The sequence below is a fragment of the Fundulus heteroclitus genome, unplaced genomic scaffold (genome assembly GCF_011125445.2).
Source record: "Fundulus heteroclitus isolate FHET01 unplaced genomic scaffold, MU-UCD_Fhet_4.1 scaffold_80, whole genome shotgun sequence".
Classification (NCBI taxonomy): Eukaryota; Metazoa; Chordata; class Actinopteri; order Cyprinodontiformes; family Fundulidae; genus Fundulus; species Fundulus heteroclitus.
Genome location: NW_023397252.1, coordinates 531363 through 557344, shown reverse-complemented (window position 1 = coordinate 557344; position 25982 = coordinate 531363). Strand labels below are relative to the sequence as shown.

The 25982-nt window shown below is 38.0% G+C and overlaps 1 protein-coding gene and 2 gene segments (V, D, J or C); all 3 read right to left on the bottom strand.

The window, feature by feature from the left end:
- Positions 1–1345: 1345 nt before the first annotated feature.
- On the bottom strand, positions 1346–4075 carry LOC118562075 (the record flags this gene model as incomplete). The annotated part of the segment is given in 2 exon segments: positions 1346–1813; positions 4042–4075. Coding segments are annotated over 2 exon segments (360 nt in total), but the record flags the coding sequence as incomplete, so codon positions are not given.
- Positions 4076–9713: 5638 nt separating this feature from the next.
- LOC118562074 lies at positions 9714–11032 on the bottom strand (the record flags this gene model as incomplete). The annotated part of the segment is given in 2 exon segments: positions 9714–10054; positions 10993–11032. Coding segments are annotated over 2 exon segments (366 nt in total), but the record flags the coding sequence as incomplete, so codon positions are not given.
- An 8959-nt stretch (positions 11033–19991) lies between these two features.
- On the bottom strand, positions 19992–25339 carry LOC105922906 (major histocompatibility complex class I-related gene protein-like). The gene is made up of 7 exons (XM_036134361.1): positions 24947–25339; positions 22426–22692; positions 21407–21685; positions 21018–21320; positions 20369–20467; positions 20247–20264; positions 19992–20156 (listed from the first exon to the last, which is right to left on the bottom strand). The coding sequence occupies exons 1-7, from the start codon at positions 24996–24998 to the stop codon at positions 20146–20148; spliced, it is 1029 nt and encodes a 342-aa protein (XP_035990254.1). The 5' UTR covers positions 24999–25339; the 3' UTR covers positions 19992–20145.
- Between the last annotated feature and the right edge of the window lie 643 nt (positions 25340–25982).

Here is a 25982-nt window from a genome sequence, read left to right as displayed (position 1 = left end):
TTAGATTCTGTTCTCAAACCCTTTGGAACAGAGGCAAAAGCTCAGTGTCTTTGAAAGGTAACACTTAATCTTTTTCCCCTATGTCTGAACTGTCCTGAACCATGTTTTCACTTTTCTTACCTCTGTGCTTTACAAAGAGTTCCCTTTATGAACTGTTCTGGACACAGTTGATGATATACAGCTAAATGTCATTACCAAATGCTTTATCATATATAGAAGTATTTCCAACAATGGAATTGAGCATGTTTATATGACCAGATTCCCTTTTCTGAGGTGAAAAACACATTTGGCACAGTTTTGGCCAATTTGGATAAGTTGTGCCAAGATCACAGGTCTACTTGGCACACTGCCCCCTAAAACCTGTGTGGAACAAACATGCTTCAGCTCATTCAGTCCAGAATTGCTTGATCTGTAACATCTGAGGCTTCTCCTACATTTTCACAAGGGTTTCTATGGTATTTCTTATTGTTTTTTATTGCGAAAAAACATTTACCGTATTGTTACCATGTCTAATGCATTCCGCTGCTGTGGGGATTTAAATTTCAACCCCCAGAAGTGGAAAGTAGAAAGTAATATACCTGTCCTTTTGAAATGTAAAGGCTGATGTTTGCTATGTTAAACTCAAAAGGCACAATGATAAAGGAATCTGGAGTTTTTTTTCACGTTAGTTACTTGGTTGGCCAGGTGTAACACTTCATCAACACTGGCCTGAGGTGGAATGTAAACAGCGACTAGCAAAAACCAGTAAAACTCATGCAGGGAAAAAAAGGGTTTATAGCTAATGAGTAATGTCTCTGAGTGAGGGGTGATTGATTGATTGATTGATTGATTGATTGATTGATTGATTGATGATTGATGCATGATTGTTTTCATCATTGTGTCATCTGTACACAAGCCTTCATATATGTAGAGACAGAGTCTGCCTCCTTGTGTTTTACCTGTAAGCTCCGTTATGCAGTCCGCCCAGAAAAGACTTTGTAAAAATCCACATATATTAAAATATTTAATAAAAATATGAATATATTAATGCACTTTCACAGACGATTTAAAGTTCTGATACTAATTAATTATTTGCAATACCTTAATATCTCTGCAGGATATAATTTGACTGTGTTAATTCTGTGTTAATTCTTTAACATAATTGATCTGTGCTGTAAATTCAACTCGACTTATGATGACACAGTTTGTGCTTGACAGGAGCCTATATCAGTATTATGACTGAGATCCAGAAATCATAAAACTTTGTCTAAACTAGAACCAAAAGGATATTCTAAGCTGTTTAAATGCCCTTGTTTGAAAATGTCCAGTGCAAAGGTTCTAGTAAAGCAATAAAGTAAAACCACAATTATTTTTTGTCAGTTTTATTTCAATCATCAAGTTGTACATGAACAGATAAACATTTATGGAAGAAACACTGAGAGAAAACGATTGAAGAGCAAAAACAGAGCAGTAGCAGAAAAAGACCAGCAAACTCCCAGTGAATGAGCTCAGGACTGGGAACACTGGTCTCTGGTCAGCGTCTGTGTGACTGCAGGCTGGGAGCCCTTGGAGGCCTCACAGGTCACAGAGCCCACCTTCCTCCACTGGTCTGCAGGGAGCCTCAGGGTGCTGCTCCAGCTGTAGAGGCCGTCCTTCTGCAGCACCACTCGGCTCTTGTTTTCTTCCCAGGTGAAGCTGCTGCTGCCGTCCACCTTCCAGGACAGACTCCAGTCTGAGGGGAAGCCCTTGTTGGCCAGACACATGAGGGTGGCCTTCCCCTGCTGCAGCTCCTCACTGGAGGGGGGCAGCACTGTCAGGGTGGGACGGGCATCACCTAGGAGACACCAATCAGGTTAGACGACAGGAACTAGAATCTAACAACAGTCATTTCAACTCTTGTCCTGTTAGAGTTGATTTTCTCCATAAAGAAGTTTCTGACAGATGTCTTTCTGCTCTAACAGCCACTCAGCTCACGCTCTGTTTCACTTCCCTTTAAAAATTGTTCATGCATATCAGCTCAGGAAGACTCAGAATACAGTTTGAACTAAAATATATCAGTACTGAAATGTAGAACCAATATATTATGTTTTATCCTGATATTCAAAATAACATTATCATTTCCTTTAAACAGGGTATAAATGTTTTTATACAGTTCTATTTATTACTTAGTAAAACTTCAAACAAATTTAAACTGTTCAGAAGCTCTGATCAATATCAAAAGTTATCTCATGTCTTTCATGAATACTTTGAGATTATGCTTCAAATAACTGAGTAACAGAATGTATGTTCTTGGAAGACTGATCCTTATTGTCATGACGATTACTCATCAAATTGTTGACATTTTACTTCCAGTGTTGCTTTACACTTTGGGTCCGTTCTTCGTACGTCGCTAACTCAGTTAGCTGGATTTCATTGTTGACGATTTGGCATGATCTTGGATCGTTTGGTTCTTCGAAAGACTTCCTGCACTTGTTGTCATAGCAACAAGTGCGCCAGCTTGAGCCTGCTCCAGAGCAGGCTTATTTGATGTAAACAAGATTAGATCACGGCTGTATAAACGGAGGAGATGGGAAGTCTGCCGTAGCTATGTCCGTTTTTACGACAGCAACCTGTTGCGGAAGGTGCAAGAATAATTTGCAGAGTTTTTCGAATTAATCGCGTATTGCGCAATAGACATGATCCTTTAGAGCAGCGCGACAGTGTAATTGTAGAGAGATTTTTCTTGGTGGCTGTTATAAACAGACAAACACATAATTTAACAGTGGCTTTTAAAGAGGAAAAAGTGGTGTTGGAGCCATAAATCTAAAATTTTAAGTTATTTGTATGGTGGTTTGCTTTTTATTTTTATCCTATTCAGTAAGAAGATTTGTTCGGGCCATTTTATTGTGAAGTTTAGTTTTACTTTGAAAGGCTTGCTTCCTTTCGAGCCGTATATTGTATTAGAAAAAACTATGGTTGGATTATCTAGACACGGAGCAATACAGTTTTACCGTGTAAACTGTGGATGACTTGGAAAAGGAAGATTTTCATTTTTTATGGATAAAGATTGTTTTTTTTTGTTAAAATTCCCAGTTTGCACGGGTCCTTTACTTCCCGTGTCTAAGGAATGACACTGAAATTTGGATCTCTTGACATAACAAGTGCCTTTTTAAAATACAGTATAATAATTAAAGGCTACCATTTTGTAGAATATTCTTGTATTTCACTTTTACTTGTCCCCATGTTCTAGTGGGTCCCGTGGAGGCTCTGACATAAAAGAACAAAGTAAATATGAGATTATTAAAATGCAAAAATTAATACTGTAGAAAGTGATAGAAACATCTACCATGGACAGTATTTATGCATTAATTTGTCTGCTGCTTTTTGTCAGCCCTCTCTCCTGGCTTTAACAGATTTTGAGGTGTTTTAATTAATGACCTTACATTAAAAGCTCTTGTTCTGCTTGGGAGAAAAACTGTGGGCGTTCTTTAGCCATGCTGAACAGCCAATAGCAGTGCTGCTGATCATTGTTTCTACTATCGATACATTTCCCCTTTTAAACAAACGCATGAACGCGCAGTTGTCTCAGATAACTCAATCCAGCCATACTAATCATAAACAACAGGTGTGTTCGAAGAACCCAGTTAGCCGGATCATGGTTAGCCGGATGAAATCATCTTGGATGTCTCATTTGATCTTGGATGTTTTAAGCAACGTACGAAGAACGGACCCTTTAACCCTTGTTTTATGGTCTTATTTAAAACACAGTATAAGAAAATAATAAAAACAAAGATATAGTTTGTACTTTCAACAGGACACAGAACTATAACTAAAAAACATCCAAACATATACCGAGGCTGATTCCACGACCCAAAGTCCTCCACAGACATACAAACTGATTGAGCTGCTGAACAGAAACCTTTGACTGCAGAAAGACACAGTTTTCATACATTTTCAGACTAAACTAAACCTTCAGCCTAAGATTATCCACTAAAATGATTACAATTTAGCCTCATCCTTTATCAAATTGAGATACTCTAAAGAGACAATTATTACTGAATACAAGCTTTTACTGTGACTTACTTCCAACATCCAGTCTGGTTCCTCCACCAAAAGTCCACCACAGTGATACAAACTCATTGAGCCGCCGTACAAAAACCTCTGACTGTAGAGAGACACGGCTCACTCGCTTCTAGGAAGACAAACTTCATAAAGCTGCTGCCTGTGTAAGATCTTTTAAATCTAGATGTAAACTAGTCACAATAATAATAATAATAATAATAATAATAACAACAACAACAACAATAATAACAACAATAACAACAACAACAACAACAACAACAACAACAACAACAATAATAATAATAATAATAATAATAATAATTATTATTATTATTATTATTATTATTATTATTATTATTATTATTATTATTAATAATAATAATAATGATGATGATGATAATAATAATAATAATAATAATAATAATAATAATAATAATAATAATTTATGCATTCATTTACAGCACATAGATTTATAAATAACTTTATTTCCTCAAAAAAGTTACTATAACTAAGCAGTTGTTAGTCTAAGGAAACTAGTTTAGATTGATAGATAGATAGATAGATAGATAGATAGATAGATAGATAGATAGATAGATAGATAGATAGATAGATAGATAGATAGATAGATAGATAGATAGATAGATAGATTAACTTTATTGTCCAAAAGGGAAATTTGATTTGGGTTACAGACTCTGGCTGCTACATAGTCCAAACTATGTGTCACACTGCATTCACACATAACACTACTATAAAAATTCCATTATAATAATTTAATAAATCCCTCCGGTAAACTACTATTCCTTGCAATGTAGCCTCACAGGGGCACAGTGTCCTGTGTCCTATTCAGAGTTTGAACACAAGCCTGGATAAATGCAGAGAGTTGCATCAGGAAGGACATCCGGTGTAAAACTTTTACCAAATGTACCTTGTAAGACAAAAACATGATCTCCATACTGGATTTATTGCGAACAGGGTGAACAATGACCGCTAATGATGCTGGTGGAACCTGAACTACTGTTGGTCAGCAAGGAAGAAGAGAAAGAAGAGGAGGTGAAGAAGAAAGACAACAGTCTATGACTGAGAGAAGGGAATTAAATGGAGTTCTCCTACATGGTGATATAATTAGGGAAAATCAGAAAACAGGTTGGACAGTCATCCATTGGTGTGGCTGCAGGCTTTTGGCATGCTGAGGTGAGTGAAACCTCATCAGGGCACATAGAGCGTGATTAAATGATTAACTCATTTATATTGGTGTAATTGTGGAATAATGCTGGTGTACAATATTATGGAGTTTCATATACAGAATGTGCAGTTTACGTGGTATCTCAGAGCTGATTTTTATGGAGTATTATTACTCATTCGTTCTTGGTTGCTTGGTTTAGCTAGTGGTCAAATTGCTTTTCTATAAAATCAAAAGGTGTGGAAAGGCATTGCTAAGGCTAAGCCAGTGGATCTTTATATGCCTTTAAAGTAAAGGTATTACATACATATGATTTTAATTTGACTTGGTATGTTTCATCCTCATCATATACAAAAAATACCTAAATGTTGGTACAACAAAATTGTCAATTTTAAATGCCTTTAAATATATTGGAGATTTCCAAAGAATTGTTTAATAAGTCAAATCTAGAATTGCAAAACATAATTAAAACAAATTAAAACTTTGGGGTGATATATGCTCTTGAAATTATGTAATTTATCTGCAAATTGAATTTATAGAAAAGTAAAGTAACATTACCACAAAAACTAAATATCAAAACAATTTGAAATATAAAGAGTCAGTGGAAAGACGTTAAAAGTGGAGATTGGGCCTCATAAATTGTTCAAAACAGTTTCAAAAAGAAATACGAAAAACATTTTCTATAAATCATTAATTGTTTTTTGCACAGAAACAGAATATTCTGACTGAAAGAACAACTGCAACTTAAAGATCCCAGTTCCTTCAGGAATCACTACAGAGCATTTCCATAGAGAGGCACTTTGCATCAGCAGCACCATGCTCCAGTGCTCTGGGAGAGTTTATAGTCCTGAGAGTTGAACACTGGAGGACTGACAGCTGTCCTTCATGACAACAGAAGACACAGAAATCCTCCTCATCAAAAACATGACTTAGATCTGCGTCCTCATCTGGACTCTCCTCTGCTGCTGCTTCACAGGTAAAGTCCAGAGGATCAAACTCCTCTCCTCTATCAACATCTGTCCCTCTGAAATGAAGCCCACAAAACCATCAAGCTGCTTTATGTTTTTGTCTCTGTGTCCTCAGAGTCCAGAGGTCAGGTCACAGTGACTCAGCCTGCAGCAGTGAAAGTTGATCTGGGAGGACCTGCCACCATCACCTGTAGGACAAGTTACAGGGTAGATGAGGGTGATGATCTCTCCTGGTACATGCAGAGGGAAGGACAAACACCTAAACTGCTAATTTATAATGCCAACACTCAAGCATCAGGGACTCCAAGTCGTTTTACAGGCAGTGGATCAAACTCTGACTTCACTCTGACCATCAGTGGAGTTCAGGCTGAAGATGCTGCAGTTTATTACTGTATGGGTGAATTCTACATCAGCAGCACATATTCATTCACACAGTGAAAAACAGTCGTACAAAAACCTCCCCTATTCAGACTGAACAGAAACTGAACCGTGTCACAGATGGAGGTTTCAGTTGACAGTTAGTTACAACACAAACACTCAACCTTGTTTCAAGTACATAGTGAGGACTGTGCCTTGTCTTCCATACACTTCAATTCATTTTCTAATCTTTATATGGCCTAACCTTGACCATAGCCCTAATCCTAACCTTTACAGAGTTTTATCTACCTCTAACCTAAACCTTATTGAGACCATAGTGCTAACCCTACCTCCCTAGACCAGAATAAAAGTGAGGACCGGCAAAAGGTCCTCACTCTACATCAAATTCCTCACTTTACTAATAAAATTATAAAAAAAAACGTTTTTGCTCAGCTGCAAGTACAACAGCACTCTCTCACACACACACACACACACACACACACACACACACACACACACACATATATATATATATATATATATATATATATATATATATATATATATATATATATATATATATATATATATATATATATATAAATATATATATAGTATATATATATATATATATATATATATATATATATATATATATATATATATATATACACACACACACACACACACTGGATTTCACACTGCAAGCTGGAAATTGTGAAAGGACTTTAACTTTCTGTCTCCAATTACTTTCTTCAAGATCAGAATTTGTTCTTTTGATTTTGTGATGCATTTGCTGTGTTATCAAACTCTAATTATATGGATACACGTGCATTTCCTTTGTTTAATTTTAGATATATTTTTGTGTTTCCAGATGAATAATAAAAGAAGAGAAGGGGAAAGTTTTAGTTGGGAACACTTTAGAGACACAAAATGTCAATCTACAATACAATGATCACAGTGTGTATTTTTGTAAAAGCTGCTTGCCTTGTTGCTGTTGCAGCCAGGTTATGTTACTTTAGATAAAGCTAAATCTAACCAACACCAAATCAAATATGTACTAATTGCAAATATTTTGATGACTAAATATCATTTTGTTAATTTTGTTGAAAAGCATCAAATTTACCTTGTGATATCCTCTGCAAATATTTGATCCAAAAAATGGAAGAAATGGAAAAGAGAGCTTTGGGAACCTTCAGAGGAACACCACCAAGCCACTGGTTTAGATATGTGGATGACACTTTTGTCAAAATCCAGCTAAAAGAAGTGGAAGCGTTCACAAGACACATCAACTCGGTGGACAACAACATCAAGTTTACTCGAGAGGATGCCAATGACAACAAGCTACCTTTTCTCGACTGTTTGGTGAATTTGGAAGGAGATGGAAATCTCAACATTGAAGTGTATAGGAAACCCACCCACACAGACCAATATCTTCTTTTTGACTCACACCACCCACTGGAGCACAAACTTTCTGTCATCAGAACCTTACAACACCGGGCCGAGCATGTCCCGACTAAAACAGAAGGGAAGCACAAGGAACAGAAACACATCAAAGATGCCCTCCAAACCTGTGGGTACTCTAACTGGGCTTTTATCAAATCAGCAAGAAAATCAAAAAGACCCGCTGCAGAACATAATGGTGAGAAGAATAAACCCAAAAACATCGTCATCCCATATGTTGCTGGAGTCTCTGAAAAGCTCAAGAGGATTTTCTCCAAACACAAAATCCCAGTACATTTCAAACCAAACAGGACCCTCAGACAGAGGCTGGTGCATCCCAAGGACAAAACCCCCAAACCTAAGATGAGCAGAGTGGTGTATGCAGTTCAGTGCAGCGAGGAATGTTCTGATCTTTATATTGGAGAAACCAAACAACCTCTCCACAGACGGATGGCTCAACACAGGAGAGCTACCTCCTCAGGTCAAGACTCTGCTGTCCACCTACACCTTAAGGACAAAGGACACTCCTTTGAGGACCAACATGTTCACATTTTGGACAAAGAAGACAGGTGGTTTGAAAGGGGTGTGAAGGAAGCCATCTACGTCAAGAGAGAAAGACCAACCTTAAACAGAGGAGGAGGCCTTAGGTTCCAACTCTCAAAAACTTACAACACAGCTATAGGATTAATTCCAGCCAATCGTCAACTTAACTCTCACCCTCATTCAGGTGATCAAAACATTGTTCCTTTAAGCCAAGCCAATAACAACCCTAACGACTCCTCGTTACAGAGGAGTGGACCAGTTTCGGTCCATTCTGCTGGCTTAATGTCTTTAACGACCGCCCATTACTAAGGGGTGGACCCTTAGTAATGTTATCTAAGCCATTACAGGCCTTTGTTTGGTAATGGTATAAAGCTTGTTACTCATCATTACTCCAGACTTTTTGAATTGAGAAAGCTTCCGGGAGAGGAAGCGAAACGTCTTCAACTACGGAAAACAAGTCCAGTTGCTTTGTTTTTTACCTTTTTTTGGATTGATCCAAAAAAAGTTTTTTAGTATTTTTTTAATTGAATTGAATCTTATTCCTAAACTTTTGTCCATTTCTATACACAGAAAGATTTTATTGTTTAAATGACAAATACGCAATGACAAATAATTTACCACGAGGTGAAGCATTAGGTTACCTTATTGTAATACCTAACAAATATTTTCAAAACAACAAATACCAGCTTTTGTACCTGTAAAAAAAAGAACAGATTTTCTAAATGGTAAAAACTCATATAGAGAAGTACAACTTGATTCAAAATAGGCGGCACAAATGTGTTAATTCACATTGTTTGGTAGAAACAAAGGATCATGTGCAAACGTCCTTTAATCATTTTAAGACATTTAAAATGGATCAAGAAAATTACTTAATGGACAGAAAAATACTTCACAAACTAAGATGATGTTCTTTATTACTTTTGACAAGAGCATACTGGTGATAATTACTGAAATACTGTAATCTATGTTCTAAAAGGCTTCTGTGAAATGATATATTGAATATTAAAAAGCATTTAAATAATCTGTACTGAAAATATCCAGTGCAATAGTTTTGGTACACAATTATAGTCAAACAATTTTTTTTGTGTAAGTTTTATTTCAGTCAACAAGCTTTACAAGGACATGTGGACACATATAGAAGAAAAACTGAGAGAAACTATTAAAGGTTAAAATGGAGCAATAGCAGACAAAGACCGGCAAACTCCCAGTGAATGAGCTCAGGACTGGGAACACTGGTCTCTGGTCAGCGTCTGTGTGACTGCAGGCTGGGAGCCCTTGGAGGCCTCACAGGTCACAGAGCCCACCTTCCTCCACTGGTCTGCAGGGAGCCTCAGGGTGCTGCTCCAGCTGTAGAGGCCGTCCTTCTGCAGCACCACTCGGCTCTTGTTTTCTTCCCAGGTGAAGCTGCTGCTGCCGTCCAGCGTCCAGGACAGACTCCAGTCTGAGGGGAAGCCCTTGTTGGCCAGACACATGAGGGTGGCCTTCCCCTGCTGCAGCTCCTCACTGGAGGGGGGCAGCACTGTCAGGGTGGGACGGGCATCACCTAGGAGACACCAATCAGGTTAGAGGACAGGAACTAGAATCTAACAACAGTCATTTCAACTCTTGTCCTGTTAGAGTTGATTTTCTCCATAAAGAAGTTTCTGACAGATGTCTTTCTGCTCTAACAGCCACTCAGCTCACGCTCCGTTTCACTTCCCTTTCAAAATTGTTCATGCATATCAGCTCAGGAAGACTCAGAATACAGTTTGAACTAAAATATATCAGTACTGAAATGTATAAACAATATATTTCATATATAAAATGACACTGGAACTGTAATTTGTTTTAGAGCAAGAGCACTTATTTTTACCTAATTCCGTTTATTATTTAGTAAAACTTGCCGAGAAACTCATACTGTTCTTTTTATCAGTAACTTTACAATAAGTATGAACAAAATATATTACCTTGGATTACTGCATTATTCTCGCGACTATTCAACTTCAAATTGTTGATATTGCACTTTCAGTGTTGCTTTACACTCTTAAATTTTTTCTAATCTTGTTCAAAAGACAGTATGACAAAATAATGGAAATAAAGATTTAATTTTCCACTTTCAACAGGAGACAGAACTGTAATAATAATAATAATAATAATAATACCAATTACCCACCCCATCAAAAGTCCACCACAATGATACAAACTGATTGAGCTGCTGTACAGAAACTTTTGACTGCAGAAAGACAGATTTCTGATATTTTCAGACTAAACTAAACCACCAAGTCTGGAACAATGACTGAAAAATCACAATTCTAGTCTCATTCTTCTCCGAACCTAAAAAAACTCGAATTGCAACTTATATTAAATTTCTGTTCTTAAAATAACCTTTGTGTCTCAATTTAATGTTAAAAATGTTCACAATTTTCCAAATTGTCATTTATCAAGGTAAAATACTCTAAAGAGACAATTATTACTGAAAACAAGCTTTTTACTGTGACTTACTTCCAACCTCCAGTCTGGTTCCTCCACCAAAAGTCCACCACAGTGATACAAACTCATTGAGCCGCCGTACAAAAACCTCTGACTGTAGAGAGACACGGCTCACTCGCTTTCATGAAAACAAACTTCATAAATAAAATCTGTTGCCTGTGTCATGTTCAGATCTTTCAAACCTAATTGTAAAACAAACATAATTTCTCAGAATTTAGACTTTTATTTACAGAAAATATAAATTACAAATAATGTTAAAAATTGTATCTTCGCCCAATATATTAAAGCGTATATCTGCATTTCTTTGTCCATGGAAACGAGTTTAGCTAAATTAATTTAATATATCACTCCAACAAACAGAAGTTCAATGCAATGCTGCCTTAAAGGGGCACAATGTCCTATTTGTGCTTGACCGAGGACCAGATAAATGAAAGGTTTCATCAGGAAGGGTGTCCAGCATGAAACTTTTGCTAAAGTTATCCAGTGAGTCAAGAACATGAACTCCATACCGGATCAATCGAGAACCGTGTTAACAATTGCTGGTGACCAACATGTTACCGGTGGAAACTGGTCTACTGTTGATCAGAAAAGAAGAGAAGAAAGTGATGTACGCAGGCAGAAAGAGAAGAGGAAAGGCAGCAGTCTTAGACTGAGAGTAGGGACTTTGAAAGTAGTGCTTCAACATGGTCAAGTAATTATGTATGACAAGAAAACAGATCCGTTGAAGCGGCTCCAAGCTTTTTGGCATGCTGAGGTCAGTCAACCTTCATCAGTGCACACAGAGCGTCTTCACACTGTAGCATGAAAATAAGTAATGTTTATATTGCGTCATTGCTGCAACATTGGAGAAACGCCAGCATTAAATCAGCTTCCCATATAGTAATATGTGTGATCTGCATGCTATCTCAGAGCAGAAATATTTATGCTGTAGCTTTAGTTGTTTATCCTTACCAGCTTGGTTTAGCTAGTGATCAAATTTCCTTTTGCTTTAAAAACGATTGTATAGAAAGACATTGCTAGGGTTAAGCCAGTAAATCTTATATGCCACTAAAATACAGGTATTATTATATACATATTATTTTGATTTGACTTAGCAGGTTTCACTGCCATCATTCACAAACTTTCTTCAAATGTTAGTACAATAAGATGGTGAATTTTACCAGCCATTAAAAATATTAGAGGATTACAAATAATTGTTCAAGTTAATTCCATAACAGCAAAACTGTGATGGAGTTTGGATGAAGTTCATTCGGATTAGAACATTAATATCTTTAAAGGTGCCATCCGATCTGTTTCACTGACACAAAGAATTTCACAACGATTCATACACAATGAAGGATCATGTATGGGGCAAAATAGTAGCTTTAACATTTGCAAATGTTTGTGGAGAGTTGTGTGTCTGTATCTCGATTTGTGTGTGTGCAGTGGAATTTGAAAATGTGTAAATAAATCTGTAAATGTGTGAGGAGATGCTTATTTTTAAGAGCTTGTATACGCACAAACCTGTGACACGTGTTATATTTTCTTGTAAACAGGAGTTTGTGGAGCAAATGACCTTGTGAGCCTGTCCAGAATGAACCTGTCACTTTCCCACACAATCAGAAATAGGCAGCTGCAGACCGCACAACCCATAAAGGACAAGCAGTCAAAGAAATACAGATGGAGGGAAATGAACAGACCTCTGTTTTCATTACCCATTACAAAATGAAGTGCAATGGTTTGTGATCAAACCAACTCATTCTTTCCTTAGAAAAATAACATTATACTGCAATGTTACATCAACTGACAAAAGAACATACATTAAAAGTACCTTTAACAAGTTCTCTGAAAGAGCCTTTTGAAAGGAAGTTCTCTACCTCCAGATAATAACCTAACTAGAACATAATATATGTGTATTGAAAAGATGAATACATGGATCTCAAAATTGAACATGAGAAAATCCTTTTACATATGACAAAAGTCTGTGTTAGAAGTCTGTGTTAGAATCTGTTGTGCTCAAAGCATTTATCTAATTTAGAATCAACTTTGAAGAATATAAAAGAAAAATAGTGCCCTATGGAAAGAAAAGGAAAATAAATACAGTTTAAACACATGCTTCAAAATGTTTAACCATAAAGAAGCTTAATAGCAACAGCAATAATTTGACTTCAAAAACGTATATTTCACAATGTTGTTGGAATAATCTTTTTAATCAGTATTTTTTGCTCTATATCTTTGTCAGCAAAAACAAAAGCTAACTGATTCTATTGTGGTTCACTTCCATATGTTCCTGAAAACATATTACCATTTGAAGTCAAGTAAGTCAAGTAAGCTGTCTTTTAAAATATATTACATAGTGGTATTACCTGAAACCAAAAACATTTTAGATCAAATTGGATTTTTTCCAACAGGGCCTCAGTACACATTTGCAGATCTGAATACAGATTTGTGGATTTTTTTTTTACACATTTGCAAAACGGATTACACACAAGTAGTTTTACACATTTGCAGATTGTTGTACAGACACAAATCTCTTCACACATTTACAGATTTATTTACACATTTTCAAATCCCACTGCACACATACACAAATCGAGATACAGACACACAACTCTCCACACACATTTGCAAATGTTAAAGCTACTATTTTGCCCCCATAATAAACCTTTTAAAGAAACGTAACTGTGTCTGGCTGAATATCGGGTTCACCAGCAATATTTGTTACAAGCTGGAGTAATACAAATATATTTCCAAGTATTCGGACAGTTCAACTAAAAGCTTAAAGCGCCTTTAGTAAAAATGAAAGGGGTTTATTTCATTGTTGCCTAACAAACTGTGGAGCTTGGGGATCTGAAGGGTTTCCTTAGGCTTCCTGTGAGTTGCCTCTGCAAAGTTTGCTGCGGGAGCAAATTTCAGATCAGTTTTTTCTCCTGCAAAACAAGAGGAAAGATCACAGACAGCCTATTTTGTGGCAATTGGCTGCTTAGGTTTCAACGTTGAAGAAGGCAGGCTGTACTTAAATGTGTCTAGCCTGCACATAGTTGCGTGTCTCTCCAGTGTAGACGTTCTCTTCATGAGGGCCCATGGGTAAGAGGAAGATACGAGCGTTTCCTCTATGCTGTTCCAAGCAGCAGGCAAAATGAGAATGATTGTCACAGGGAGGGGGCTAGGCTTTTTAGAGTAGGAGAGATTGTAACTTCTCACATTTCTTGTCGCTTCAGCCTAGTCTTGCTGTTTATTTCTCAGATATGATGCACCCAAATGTTTTAACAATTTTTTTTAACTTTAAGTGTAGAAAGTGTTTTAAAGAGATCAGCCTAAATTCTGTAAACAAAAATTGAGATGCAAGACTTTTCTTTTATTGAAGGCTTTTTTTTAATACTCTTTGAGAAAGGAAGCCTCTAGTCATAGTTGAATCCATGTCCTTTGCTTCAGATCAAACTTTTAAATCGTCTCTCTAAAAAGCTTTAAAAAGCTGTAAACCTCTTCATTCTCACTATCACATTCACAGCCTCCTAGCCTCTGTAAAATATGAACTCCTGAAAGAGAGATGAAAAAAGCTTCTTTTAATGCCTAAACCTAAACAATGAAACAGATCAACAAAGGTAAAGTTTTGAACATAAATAATAATAAAAAATTGGATTGGCTGTTTAAAAAACTATAAACCCAAACAATGTTCCAATACAATATGTTTTTTTTCCAGTAAAAGAAATTACTATTCAGCTTGTGTCAGTTTCAAGAAATAACATTAAACAGTTTTTCAACAGCAAGCAATTTTAGTGTCTTGATAAATCTAGATCATTTCAGTTTCCTGAACAAGTATTTTCCACTTCATTTAGTTTTGCTCTTATTCCAACAAATTTTCATATTAAACTAAGAAAACGTAGGTAAACACAAAATGCTGTTTTCAATTTCTCTTAATATACAAAATGCAAAGTCCACCTGTAATGAAGGAATTAAGTGCTGTTTTAATTGTTTTTGTTTTGAAAGAATGAATGGGCTTAACATTTGCCAGCTACCTAAGTTGATAAAAACTGGACTTAACCACTGCCCCAACCTGGCGATTTAAATTAAAGCTATAGTTGGCAATCCTGTCAAGAAACACTTTTTGCTATCTTGACAGTATTCAATACATTGTGCATTCAGAAAAAAGAGGATACAAAATCAGATCTCTTTGAGAGCCGCAGGCTTGAAAACTCTAACCAATCTCTGCTGTCCCCAAATGGCAGAGATTGGTCAGAGTTTTGGTCCTGCCCTCATCCCCCTCTGTCCCTCAAGCATCGGAGGCATCACTTTATCTTTTGGTTGTCTCACATGCCAATCAGTCTGACGCGCTCAGGTAACGGCAATTGTGCTTGCACCCTGCTTGTTACTTTCCACTTTCCGTGCATGCGCACTTCTAGTGTTTACGTATCCGGTTAGTGGTTAGATTTGGTGTTAGCTGTTCATTGTAGCTCCGCTGCTCTCACTGTAGACTTTGAACATGGCTGAGAGTCACAAAAAGAACCGTGTTCATGATTATGAGAAGAGGAGGAAGGACCAGAAGGGATTTGGGAGATTTTTCCACGCGATCCCCCTGAAGAGCAGAAGAGCAAGGTAAGACAGTCTCGCACATGGACAGTTATTCAAAAGGGGACTTGGGGAAATTTCTGGAAAAAATCATCAACTCTAGCTTCAAATTTCTTGAAAAAACAGAGACTATAATTTTACAAATGGGCACAATTATATTCTCACATAAGACCAGGTTGTTTTGGATAGCATTTTCCCGTTTATTTAATTAAATTTAATTTATTTATATTTTTTGTTAATCAGAAACATTTAAATGTGAAAAAAAGTAAGCAAAAAGAAAAATTAAGGCAAATGGGGGGAATATATACAATAAAGTGAAATATAACATTAACATTGTGCAATGGCTGGCAATAGAGGGCGGGGAAGAAGCCTGAGCTAGTGTGCGAGGTTGAGAGGTTCCGACTAGAGATAGTCGGACTCACCTTGACGCACCGCTCTGGCTCTGGAACCAGTCACGTTGAGAGGGGCTGGACATTCTTCCACTCTGGAGTTGCCCCTGGTGAGAGGCGCCGAGCTGGGGTGGGCATACTTGTTGCCCCTCATCTCAGTGCCTGCACGTTGGGGTTTTCCCCGGGGAACGAGAGGGTGGCCTCATTCCGCATTTGTGTGGGGGGACGGATTCTGAATGTTGTTTGTGCTTATGCACCAAACGGCAGTTCAGATTACCCACCCTTTTTGGAGTCCTTGGAGGGTTTACTGGCGAGTGCCCCTCCTGGGGACTCCCTCGTTTTACAAGGGGACTTCAACGCTCACGTGGGCAATGACTGGAGGGGCGTGGTTGGGAGGAACGGCCCACCCGATCTGAACTCGAGTGGTGTTTTGTTGTTGGACCTCTGTGCTCGTCATGGATTGTCCATCACGAACACCATGTTCAGGCATAAGGGTGTCCATATGTGCGTAGTTCAACGATTGACTTTGTTGTCGTTTCAACTGACCTGCGGCTGCATGTCTTGGACACTCAGGTGAAGAGAGGGGCGGAGCTCTCCACCGACCACTAACTGGTGGTGAGCAGGCTCTGATGGTGGGGGAGGAAGCCGGTCAGACCTGGCAGGCCCAAACGTACTGTGAGGGTTTGCTGGGAACGTCTGGCAGAAAAACAATTCTGCAAAGAATAGTGTGTCAAAAAGATTTCCACATAAATGTAAAAGGCAATTGTTTATTAGTATTTACAGTTGTGAGATATTGATCCCAAGGACAATACTTGTTCTGTTTAGGGGCAATTACTTTTTCACAGAGGGCCAGGGGAGTGTAGAATGGCAAAGGGTTAATCATTATTTTAGAACTGATCTTCTAACACTGGTGCCTATTGCATAACTTTTTCTATACACCAGTTATTTATGTACGACTGAAAGACACGGACCATTGGTGGATTTTGTTCTTCTTTTGTAAACATGAAAATTAAAAATAATAAAGAAAATACGCAATAAACCAAAACATCCACTATTAAGTAAATAAATAAAGGTCACATTTCGTGGCTACATTAAACTCAGTATGATTGTAAGATGGGCGCTCATCCATCACGTCATCCTGAATTTAGGGGAAATTCTTGCTTGTAACTTAAATGATGCAGTTTGTTTTCAGGAAACCTCTACTGCGTCAGGGCAGAGCGTCTCTTGCTCCTGGAGAAACGAGGACGTCATGACTGGGTGGTTATTTGACAAATAGGAGCGCATGTTTTACACGTCACACGTCATTGGTTATAAGTTGGAGGCTGAAGAGAAAGTGAAAGCGGGACTGTGGAGTTTGATTTAATAACATGAAGAGACTTAACAGTGGAAGCCTAATATTTATTTCATCTGGTCTGTGACTGTTGTACCAACATACTTGCTGGCTGCAGGTTTTAGGCTCTCTGTGTTGATGCAGATGTAACATGACTGAGATTATTTGCAGAGCTTTTAAACAACCCTCTCCAACTTACCTTGATAGAAAAGAGATGGCAAATGTTAAAGCATTTGTAAATACAGCTGATAATGACCAAATGTTAATACCTACAAAAATCATATCAGTTCAGATAACAGCTACACAATGTTGAAATTGAGTATATTTTAAATTTAACTTAAGTGATTATGCCATTAGTTTTTAAGATTTCCGTAACTCGGTTCAAAATTTGAACTGAGTTATACCGAGAAATAAATTCTTCCACGCAAATCTTTGTTCAATAATTTTATGATTACAGAGCAATACAACAACTTTTCCTTACTTCAAAGGTTCAAGTTGACATGACATTAAGAAACAAACAAATATTTAATTTAAAAAGAATCAAAGTCCCAAAAACATTTAGTTAATTTTTAATAAACGTAAGCGATGACTGTTGGCCAAACAGGTAACATAATTTATCTTTGTGTTCTTCTAATGGAGAGTTTCTAAACACTTTAACAGCAAGAAAAGCAAATTTCCACAAATGTGACACTTCCCCCAAATACTTGATGCTTTTAAAGGCTGCAAATGCAACATTTTAGTCATTTTAATATGTTTTGCTCCTTACTAGCTATTTGGGGCTCTCTTCTCAGTTAAACATTTTATAGTTAATTAGATTAAAAGAAATGGTTCCCCTAAACACAAATAGAAGCAGCTAAAGTTGCTTATAAATGACAGTTATAGAAATATATCAAAGTTAAATGATTTCTTCAGAGTAATAAAAATCGGAATTGCAAAGCAAGTATTCTTTCTGTCCTTCTTTCTTTTCATGCTTAGTGAAACCACTAGGTATGCACAGGATGATCACACATTTAATTTAAGGTCATTCTAAAATGTTTTAAGGTACACAGGGGTCATTATGAAATTTTTTTGAAAACTTCTCAAATATTCTTATTTTCACAGTTTAAAATGATGTTGGCGAAAATGCAGCATCTTTAATTATGTTTCAGTTATGATGATTGAAAATATTCATATAAGTTTACTGTTGCTTCTGACATGACAGTTTATTTTACCTTTACGCTCAAAGACGCCAAAATGTAAACATCCCAGGATGCTGCCTGAAGACTGCACTCTTAGCAGTTCCTGCCTCCTCCTTTCTCTGTGCAGCTCTGATTGGAAGCACCTGTCAGGCTGCAATCATCTAATGACTGGTTCCACCTGTTCACACCCCTACATAAGCTCACCTCAGTCTGTTCTTGGTCGCCGGCTCGTATTCAGTCAAAACAACACCATGCCTGTCCGTTACAGTCCTCACGTCTTCGTCTTCATCTAATCAGTATGTACCTGTCTGCTGCGCTGCTGGATTCTGCTTCCTCGTCTCGTAATCCTATTCTCTGGTCTTCACTCACGATCCTGCAGCAGCGCAGCTCCTCTGTTTCCTGCTCAGTTTCTCCGCTCCGTTTCAGTCAGCCAGCTCCTGCATCCTACAACTCCGTCCGGTAAACTGACTCTGGTTCATGTCATCGTCCATCATCCACTGTCTGCAATAAACTCTCTTAAACCAGCTCTGTGTGTGTGTGCTGTGTCCGTGTTCATCCAAACACAAATCATGACAAAACAAACCTTTGTAATCATCAATAACTTTTATTAAATAATTATATCCATTTTCATGTACTTTTAAAAATTACAATTACAGTTGTTTCTTTCCACAGATAAGTTAGTTATTCAATTCCACTTTACAACCTACTGTAACTGCTTCCTATTTGTTTCATATGGAGAAAATGTCTTTCTGGTTTTTACAATGGAACAGATTTACAGAAAGGGTGAAAATAAAAACTAAACATTTCATCTTATAATGTATTTAAGGCAACATGTTAAGTACTTATGTAAAATCTGAATATAAATTATTTTTGTAAAAGAAAACAAAGCCACCCTTAAAAATGTTAAATTGACTAAAGTTGTTATTGTTGTTGTCCAAGTCCTCACTAAGACTAAGAAAGTAGAGCACCTAACCCCATTTCGAAAGTGCTTCCACTGGCTCCCTGTATCTCAGAGAATATAATTTAAAATCCTTCTGTTAGTCTATAAATCCCTGAATGGCTTAGCACCTAAATACATCACAGACTTGTTATCAGTGTATCAACCCTCCAGATCACTAAGGTCTTCTGGCTCCAGCCTGCTCTGCAGAACCAGAACCAGAAATGGAGAAGCAGCATTTAGTTCTTATTCTCCACTTATCTCGAGCAAAACTCCCAGAAAACTGTAAAAGTGCGGAAAGCCTGAGTTCTTTTAAATCAAGATTAAAGACACGTTTGTTTAGGATTGCCTTTGACTGTTCTAGTTAAACTGTTTTACTGTTTTTAATGTTCTTTTTTGTTTCTACATTTTATTCCTACTTGCTTTTATTCTGTTTTATTTTCCTATATTTTAATCATGTAAAGCACTTTGTATTGTCTCTGTACTGAATTGTGCTATATAAATAAATTTGCCTTGCCTTGCCTTGCTTTACACTTAAGCCACATTCATGGAAATAAAACTGAGTGAATAGTTTCAGCCTCCAGCAAAGCCATCGCTGATTTATAATAAGTCCAGCTCCAAGATTAATAAACCAGCTGATCCTAGACTCAGCTTAATAGTACAGCAACAATATTTTATGCAGTATTAGCCCTCTATGTTTCCGTTAGAAATTTGAAGTCAGACATGTTTTGTATTTGAGAAAGTGTGAATTTATTGACTCTACAACCAGTTACACATTCTCCTTTAATCTTCTCCTGTCAAGACAAATAGTAAAAATGTGAACACTTGCATGTTACAGTGAATACAATACCTCTCATTCATTTGCACAAAAGAGTAATAGTTACCATCAACTTGCTTGAATCCTGGAATGTAAGGAATAAACACCATTAAGGAAGAATGGAACTATCAGCTAATAAATCTGTAGCGTTCATTTCAAATTCTGTCTTGTAGAAAATTGTTTCCTCACCATTACGTTTACTCCACCAGAAGACGGCAACAATTACAGCAGCTCCCAGAAGAAGAAATACTGCAACACCTCCAGCAAAAGGAATCTCTGGAGAAGACGCTGAGAAGGTCCAACAACATGCGCCAAACAGTTAGGAAATTAAGTAGTGCAGTTCTAAAATAGTTGAATTAATTTATGCTGTTTCAAAAAAATTTAGTTTAATGGAAAAAAGTTCCTCAAGAAATTCGAGGCTTGTAAATTATGGCGTTAAATATGTCCTACTGCCCTAAATTCCCATGCAATGGATATTTTGTTGAAAAAAAAGGACAAACTTCACAGTAACATCTACCTGTAAATTGACAACATTAGCAGAAAAGAGACAACATTCATGGTATAATTCTTATTTACTGCTGTGAGTTTTCTAATGTGTCTTCCGCTGCAATGCTCTAAAAGAGCCCGTTGATGGGGACAAGTAACTTATATCTGGATGTGATATTGGGGTCCCTTTTCTTCCTCACAACTGCAAGTGTACAAAGTGGTTTTAAAATGCCTTTTTCAAATGTGCATGGATATATCAAGAAATAATGTGCTCTTTAAGGGAACATATGTGGGTTAATCATTTCAGTTTGCTCTCCTAAATTAGTGGAGCCATCACAGAGGTGCATCTTACCCCAGTTTGTATGGATCACGGATTTATCCAGTGTTACTATTATGTCATCTTCAGCACCAGAGAGCTGAAACACACAGTCATATCTCCTCCAGCCTTCAGGCTGGATGGATGAAATGTTGAGTTCAGCACTCATCTGGAAGGTTCCATCATTGTTCATGAGGATCTCTCCTTTTTCCACACCCTCATGAATCTCCTTTCCGTCTTTCCTCCAGAATATTTCAGCTCTGTCAGGGTAGAAACCTGTAGCGTGGCAGGTAACCACAGAGGAGGGAGTCTTCTGGAGCAGAGATACAGACGGGCTTTCTGCAGAGAGAAAATACTCTTAAATAATGATCTGTACCATTCCTGCTGATTCATGTGTTGCAGCAATTAAATATAGTGTCAAATACCTGTCCTCTGCAAAAAGCTCCTCCCATGCTGGACATATTTCTTTAACCAGGCAGTACATTCGTTGTTGTAGTAGTTTTTATTAAATTCTAATCTAGCTTTATCATCATCCCATATGAGTTTTATGATGACAGCTTGCGATTTAGGAGCAATCCACGTCAGTGTGTTTAGGTCCACGGCTAAGAAGTCCTCACCATTAAACCCATACTGATTAAACCCTTTAATTTCCCCAGTCTCATCATCCCACTCACAGCCACTCATTCTCTGCAAAATGTAGGTACCTGAAAGACAAGAACAATTAAGGAAAAATAGAAACAGTTTTAATCCATACAGTTACATTTTATGGCTGAATAAGACAAATGTATATTTGAGACCTAAACTTATGTGACTTAAAATAGCTTTAGTGTGTCACAGAAAAAAAAGGAAATTTTAAGTGAAACATTATTTAGAAAATCAGACTGAATTTTACAAGAAATTAACAGTAAAATTAGGATAAAAACATACTGGTTAAAACATTAAGTAGAATAAAATCAAAGTACAAGAAGTATTAAGAAGAGACATGATGAGGCATGAAGAAGTCAAAGCAATAAGTGAAAGTCAAAATAAACTATTTTCTTTTCAGTATGAAGCTTGGCCACAAAAAAATGCTTTAGGGATCATGTGTCAGAAAAAATACAAATTAAACTTAAAATTATCAATGGAATAGATAATGAAATGTAGATAAAAACTCTAGATTAAATACAATGAAAATATGAATAAATGATAATGATGACTCAGGAAAAATCTTGGTCATTTATATTTCATTATGATGTTGTGATGGAAACTGTGAAGTGTAAATTTTCTGCATCTTCCTTCACCCTAGCTGGGCTGAGAGATATATCCAAGAGTAACATTTATGTAAAGTCTGTGGACCTTTTCAACCATAAAATAACTTTTAATGTGACAAATCTAAATTTATGATGCTTCCTAGATACACCACCAGAGAGAAAATAAAAGAGGTGAAAATTATAAAACAGATTACCTTGCGTCAGGTTTAAGCGTTGGATAAAGTTCTCAATGTATGCGCTTAATACATGCTGCTCTTCAAGACACTGCTGAGAATACCACTCCAGGTGTTTAGGATCCTCTTCAATCAGTCTCTTCGCCCAGTCTTGTCTGGTCTTGGCTGTCTTGATGTTGCTGTCACAGTAGCCCACCTGAACTTCATCCACTGTAGCAGCAGCAAAGTACTCTGGAAAGCCTGGGACTCCGGAGGTTGCAGTAACCAAATATTTTAGGGAATGTTTCACTGAAGGGAAAGAATAGTACAGAAAAGGTGACGCCGTAACCTCGTGTTCAATGAGAAATGCATTTTTACACTCTACTGATCCACAAACCAGTATGCCATTATTCTTCACCCAAAAAATTTCACATGTTGCAGTATAGGGTAGTTCATTGTTATTGTTTTGATGCGGGTTTTTTGCGCATGCGCGCCGGACTGGTAGGCAAAAGGCGAACACACTGGCGGACACAAACAGAGAAACCGACGAGTTCTCCACGTATTTTTCTTCTTTAGATAACATTTTGTAGTGGATTAATATCTCACAATGCATGTATTTTTGTCACAATAGTTAAAGGGTGTGCTTACATATCTCACAATGAATGCATTCTTATCATAACGGATAAAAAGTGTGCTTTAACACGTATTTGGGGGAAATGTGTGTGTGTCAGTCCAGAGGTCAAGTTGAGAGTTAGAGAATTGATGCACACAGGCCCTGGCGGAGGAGAAGTACATGATGCACCATGGAAACATCGGAACCAAAGATCAAGTTATACTGTAATGTAAACAAAATGTGTATGGTGATGGTCCGGAAAAGGAGATGATGTGCAGCCGTCCAGAATGGCCAAATGATGTTAACGTAATGAGGTGTTGTCATCTGGAAGGATGTAATGATGTGTAGCCATTTTGTAAATGATGTTAACATAATGGGGTGGGGCCATCTGGAAGGATGTAATAATGTGTAACCATGTTTTTTAAAAAATATGCACCCTCGGGAAGTTTCCACTGGTATATAATAAGACAAGAAAGATATCCGTGGAAAAGTATCTAAAAATACGTAATAAATAGGAGGGGCTCAGGGAGGAGCCCCCAAGACCCAGGGAATGTATATAAGCAGACCACTTTCTTTGTTTTGTCAGATGTTGACCAGTGAACATCTCATGTGTGGTTGACTTGTATTACTGCAATAAACCATACTGGACCGAGACCCAGCTGCCTCTGTTAATTTTTGGACCACTGTTGGAGATTTTTCAACTGCCTTATCAAGAACTTAGAATTCTTGAAAGACTTAGCACAAATCATTACGTCGTTTGGAGGACATCCACGACAGTATCACAAGATCGTTTTGAGAGTAAGTTTATGGTTGATGGTATCAGATTGCCAGATCCACACAGCAAAAGCCTGAAGGGACGGAGCGAGTCTGTGAAATGCTGCCAAGGGTTCCGTACCGCGACATACAGCTGCCTTATAAACACAGCAGGCCAGTACAGACGAGAGAGCATGAAAGCCATGAAACCACTGGACGGCTACAATTATTTTATATCGGGAAAAAGGCTCCAGCAACCCCCGCGACGCCATGAGGGATTAAGAGGGTCAGAAAATGGATGGATGTTCAGACATGTTTGTGTAACAGCAGAAAGCGGCGTCGGACACAGACCGCGTCTCAGCAGAGAGGAAGACCCGCCCGGTAGGTTAAAAAAAAAAAACATTGTTTACTACGGATTATTTTAGTGTTTTTGTCTTGTTAAAATGGGCGGAGGTGTCGGCGACATTGCAGCGTAAACACAGACGTACTGGCGCCCGTGGCGGAGGGGAGGCGGCGATCGCTACACGGGCCGGAGAAGCGGCCCGTGTAATGTTTATGCAGCAGCCGCTTCTCCGGCCCGTCTAGCGATCGCCACCTCCCCTCCGCCGCTATTTAAGTAGAACAATAAACGAACTAAAAGTATGCTGTAAATCACCCGTTTTGTCATGTAGTAGACCAGAACAGTACTGTTTTTTGCCTACCCGCGGGACCCGGATGTAGCGCTGACGTCACGCGTGAACTACCCTATTCTGTCTGTCCATTGTGATGTTATAGAATATGAAATAGTGATCTATTACTACATACATCAAACAAAATATCATTGGCTGAGAGGAATAAATGGCACATTTTCATGCACAATACCTAATTGTAGGCTCCTGTCTTTCATAAAATTCATGAAGTAGTAAAACACTTTATATATCCCAAAAAGGTTTTTCATCTTTTATTCAAGAACGCGGTGACTTCAGTGTTACAAAAACATGTATTTAGTTGTAACATAATGCTAGAAAGATAATTTTGGGGAAGAAAGCTTGGTACATCATAATTATGTGACAATCTCAGCACTGGTGCTGGTCTGATCTTCAAATCAACACATCTGCTCAACTTCACCCTCACTGCAATCACTGTCGACTTAAAATAAAACTATCAGAATGTCGCGCTGGGATGGAAAACAAGTAACAACATGTAACCCCGTCTTACCTGAAGATGTGACGTGAAAGAGAAGCAGAAGGCAAAAATATTTCATGATCATGCTTTGTTCGAGGAGAAACGGTTTAAGAACTTGAGGTAAAGTCAGCCGCACACATAACAGGAACTAAAACAACTTGACGGAGACAGGCGTGTCCACCTTCACAGACAGTGTGACACTAATCAATGCAGTCTCTCCAAAGGCGGAAAGCAGCAAACGGGTGCCAACACCTGTTGCCACCCGTTTGGTGAAAGTGAGGGCACCTACGTTTCACCCTGAAAATGCCTGTCGCTCCCTGCATGTTGCTGCCATATTCCTATAAGCTTTTTGTGTGAATAAACCCTCCAGTGTCCCTTGCCCGACCAGGTTTGTTCTGTGGATTTCTGCCTATTTACCTTGATCCAGTCGGACGTTTTCATTCACCTCTGAACTTCCTGCATTTATTCAATCAAGCCTTATTGCCTGTTTATGCCTCCTGCAGACCTAAGTGTTGGACTGCCTTCTGACAAAACCTGCCATCTGGTAATCCTGCCTGCTTCTAATTCACCGTGTATGACCCTGTACTGTTTTTCGGACTGCCTGCTCAAGCTGCTACATGCCAAGCCTGTTATCTGTGCTTCCTCATACCAGGCAAGTGGAGCGCTTGGACCCACGGATCAGATTCAGTGTCACCTGTCAGATTCAGGAAGGTTAGTGGCTTTATTTAAGTGTTCACTACATTCCACTGAGGTGATTACAGCCACTAACCTTACCCTCTGTTACAGTGGTTTCTGAGTGTGCTCCAGCTTGTTTTAAGCCCTTTAACACATTTTGGTTAAATAAAGCTTTTAAACCTGCTCGTGTGTCTCAGTTGAATTATTGGCCCTTCTACCTGTTTCATTAGATCAATATTTAAAGACAACACCAGGGGTCTTCAATTCTCATCCTCGAGGTCTGCAGCTTCCAGATGTGTCTCTGGTCCAAACACAGCTGAATCAAATGGCTCAATTAGATCCTCAGCATGCAGTTAAGTCTTGCCAAATAACCTGATTATTTAACTCAGATGTG

Coding starts and splice junctions, on each gene's coding strand:
- LOC105922906 (XM_036134361.1), bottom strand. CDS start 24,998: ATGATCATGAAATATTTTTGCCTTCTGCTTCTCTTTCACGTCACATCT. Junction 22,693..24,946: donor CTTTCACGTCACATCTTCAG/GTAAGACGGGGT, acceptor CTTTCCCTTCAG/TGAAACATTCCCTAAAATAT. Junction 20,468..21,017: donor CGTGATCCATACAAACTGGG/GTAAGATGCACC, acceptor GGACCTTCTCAG/CGTCTTCTCCAGAGATTCCT.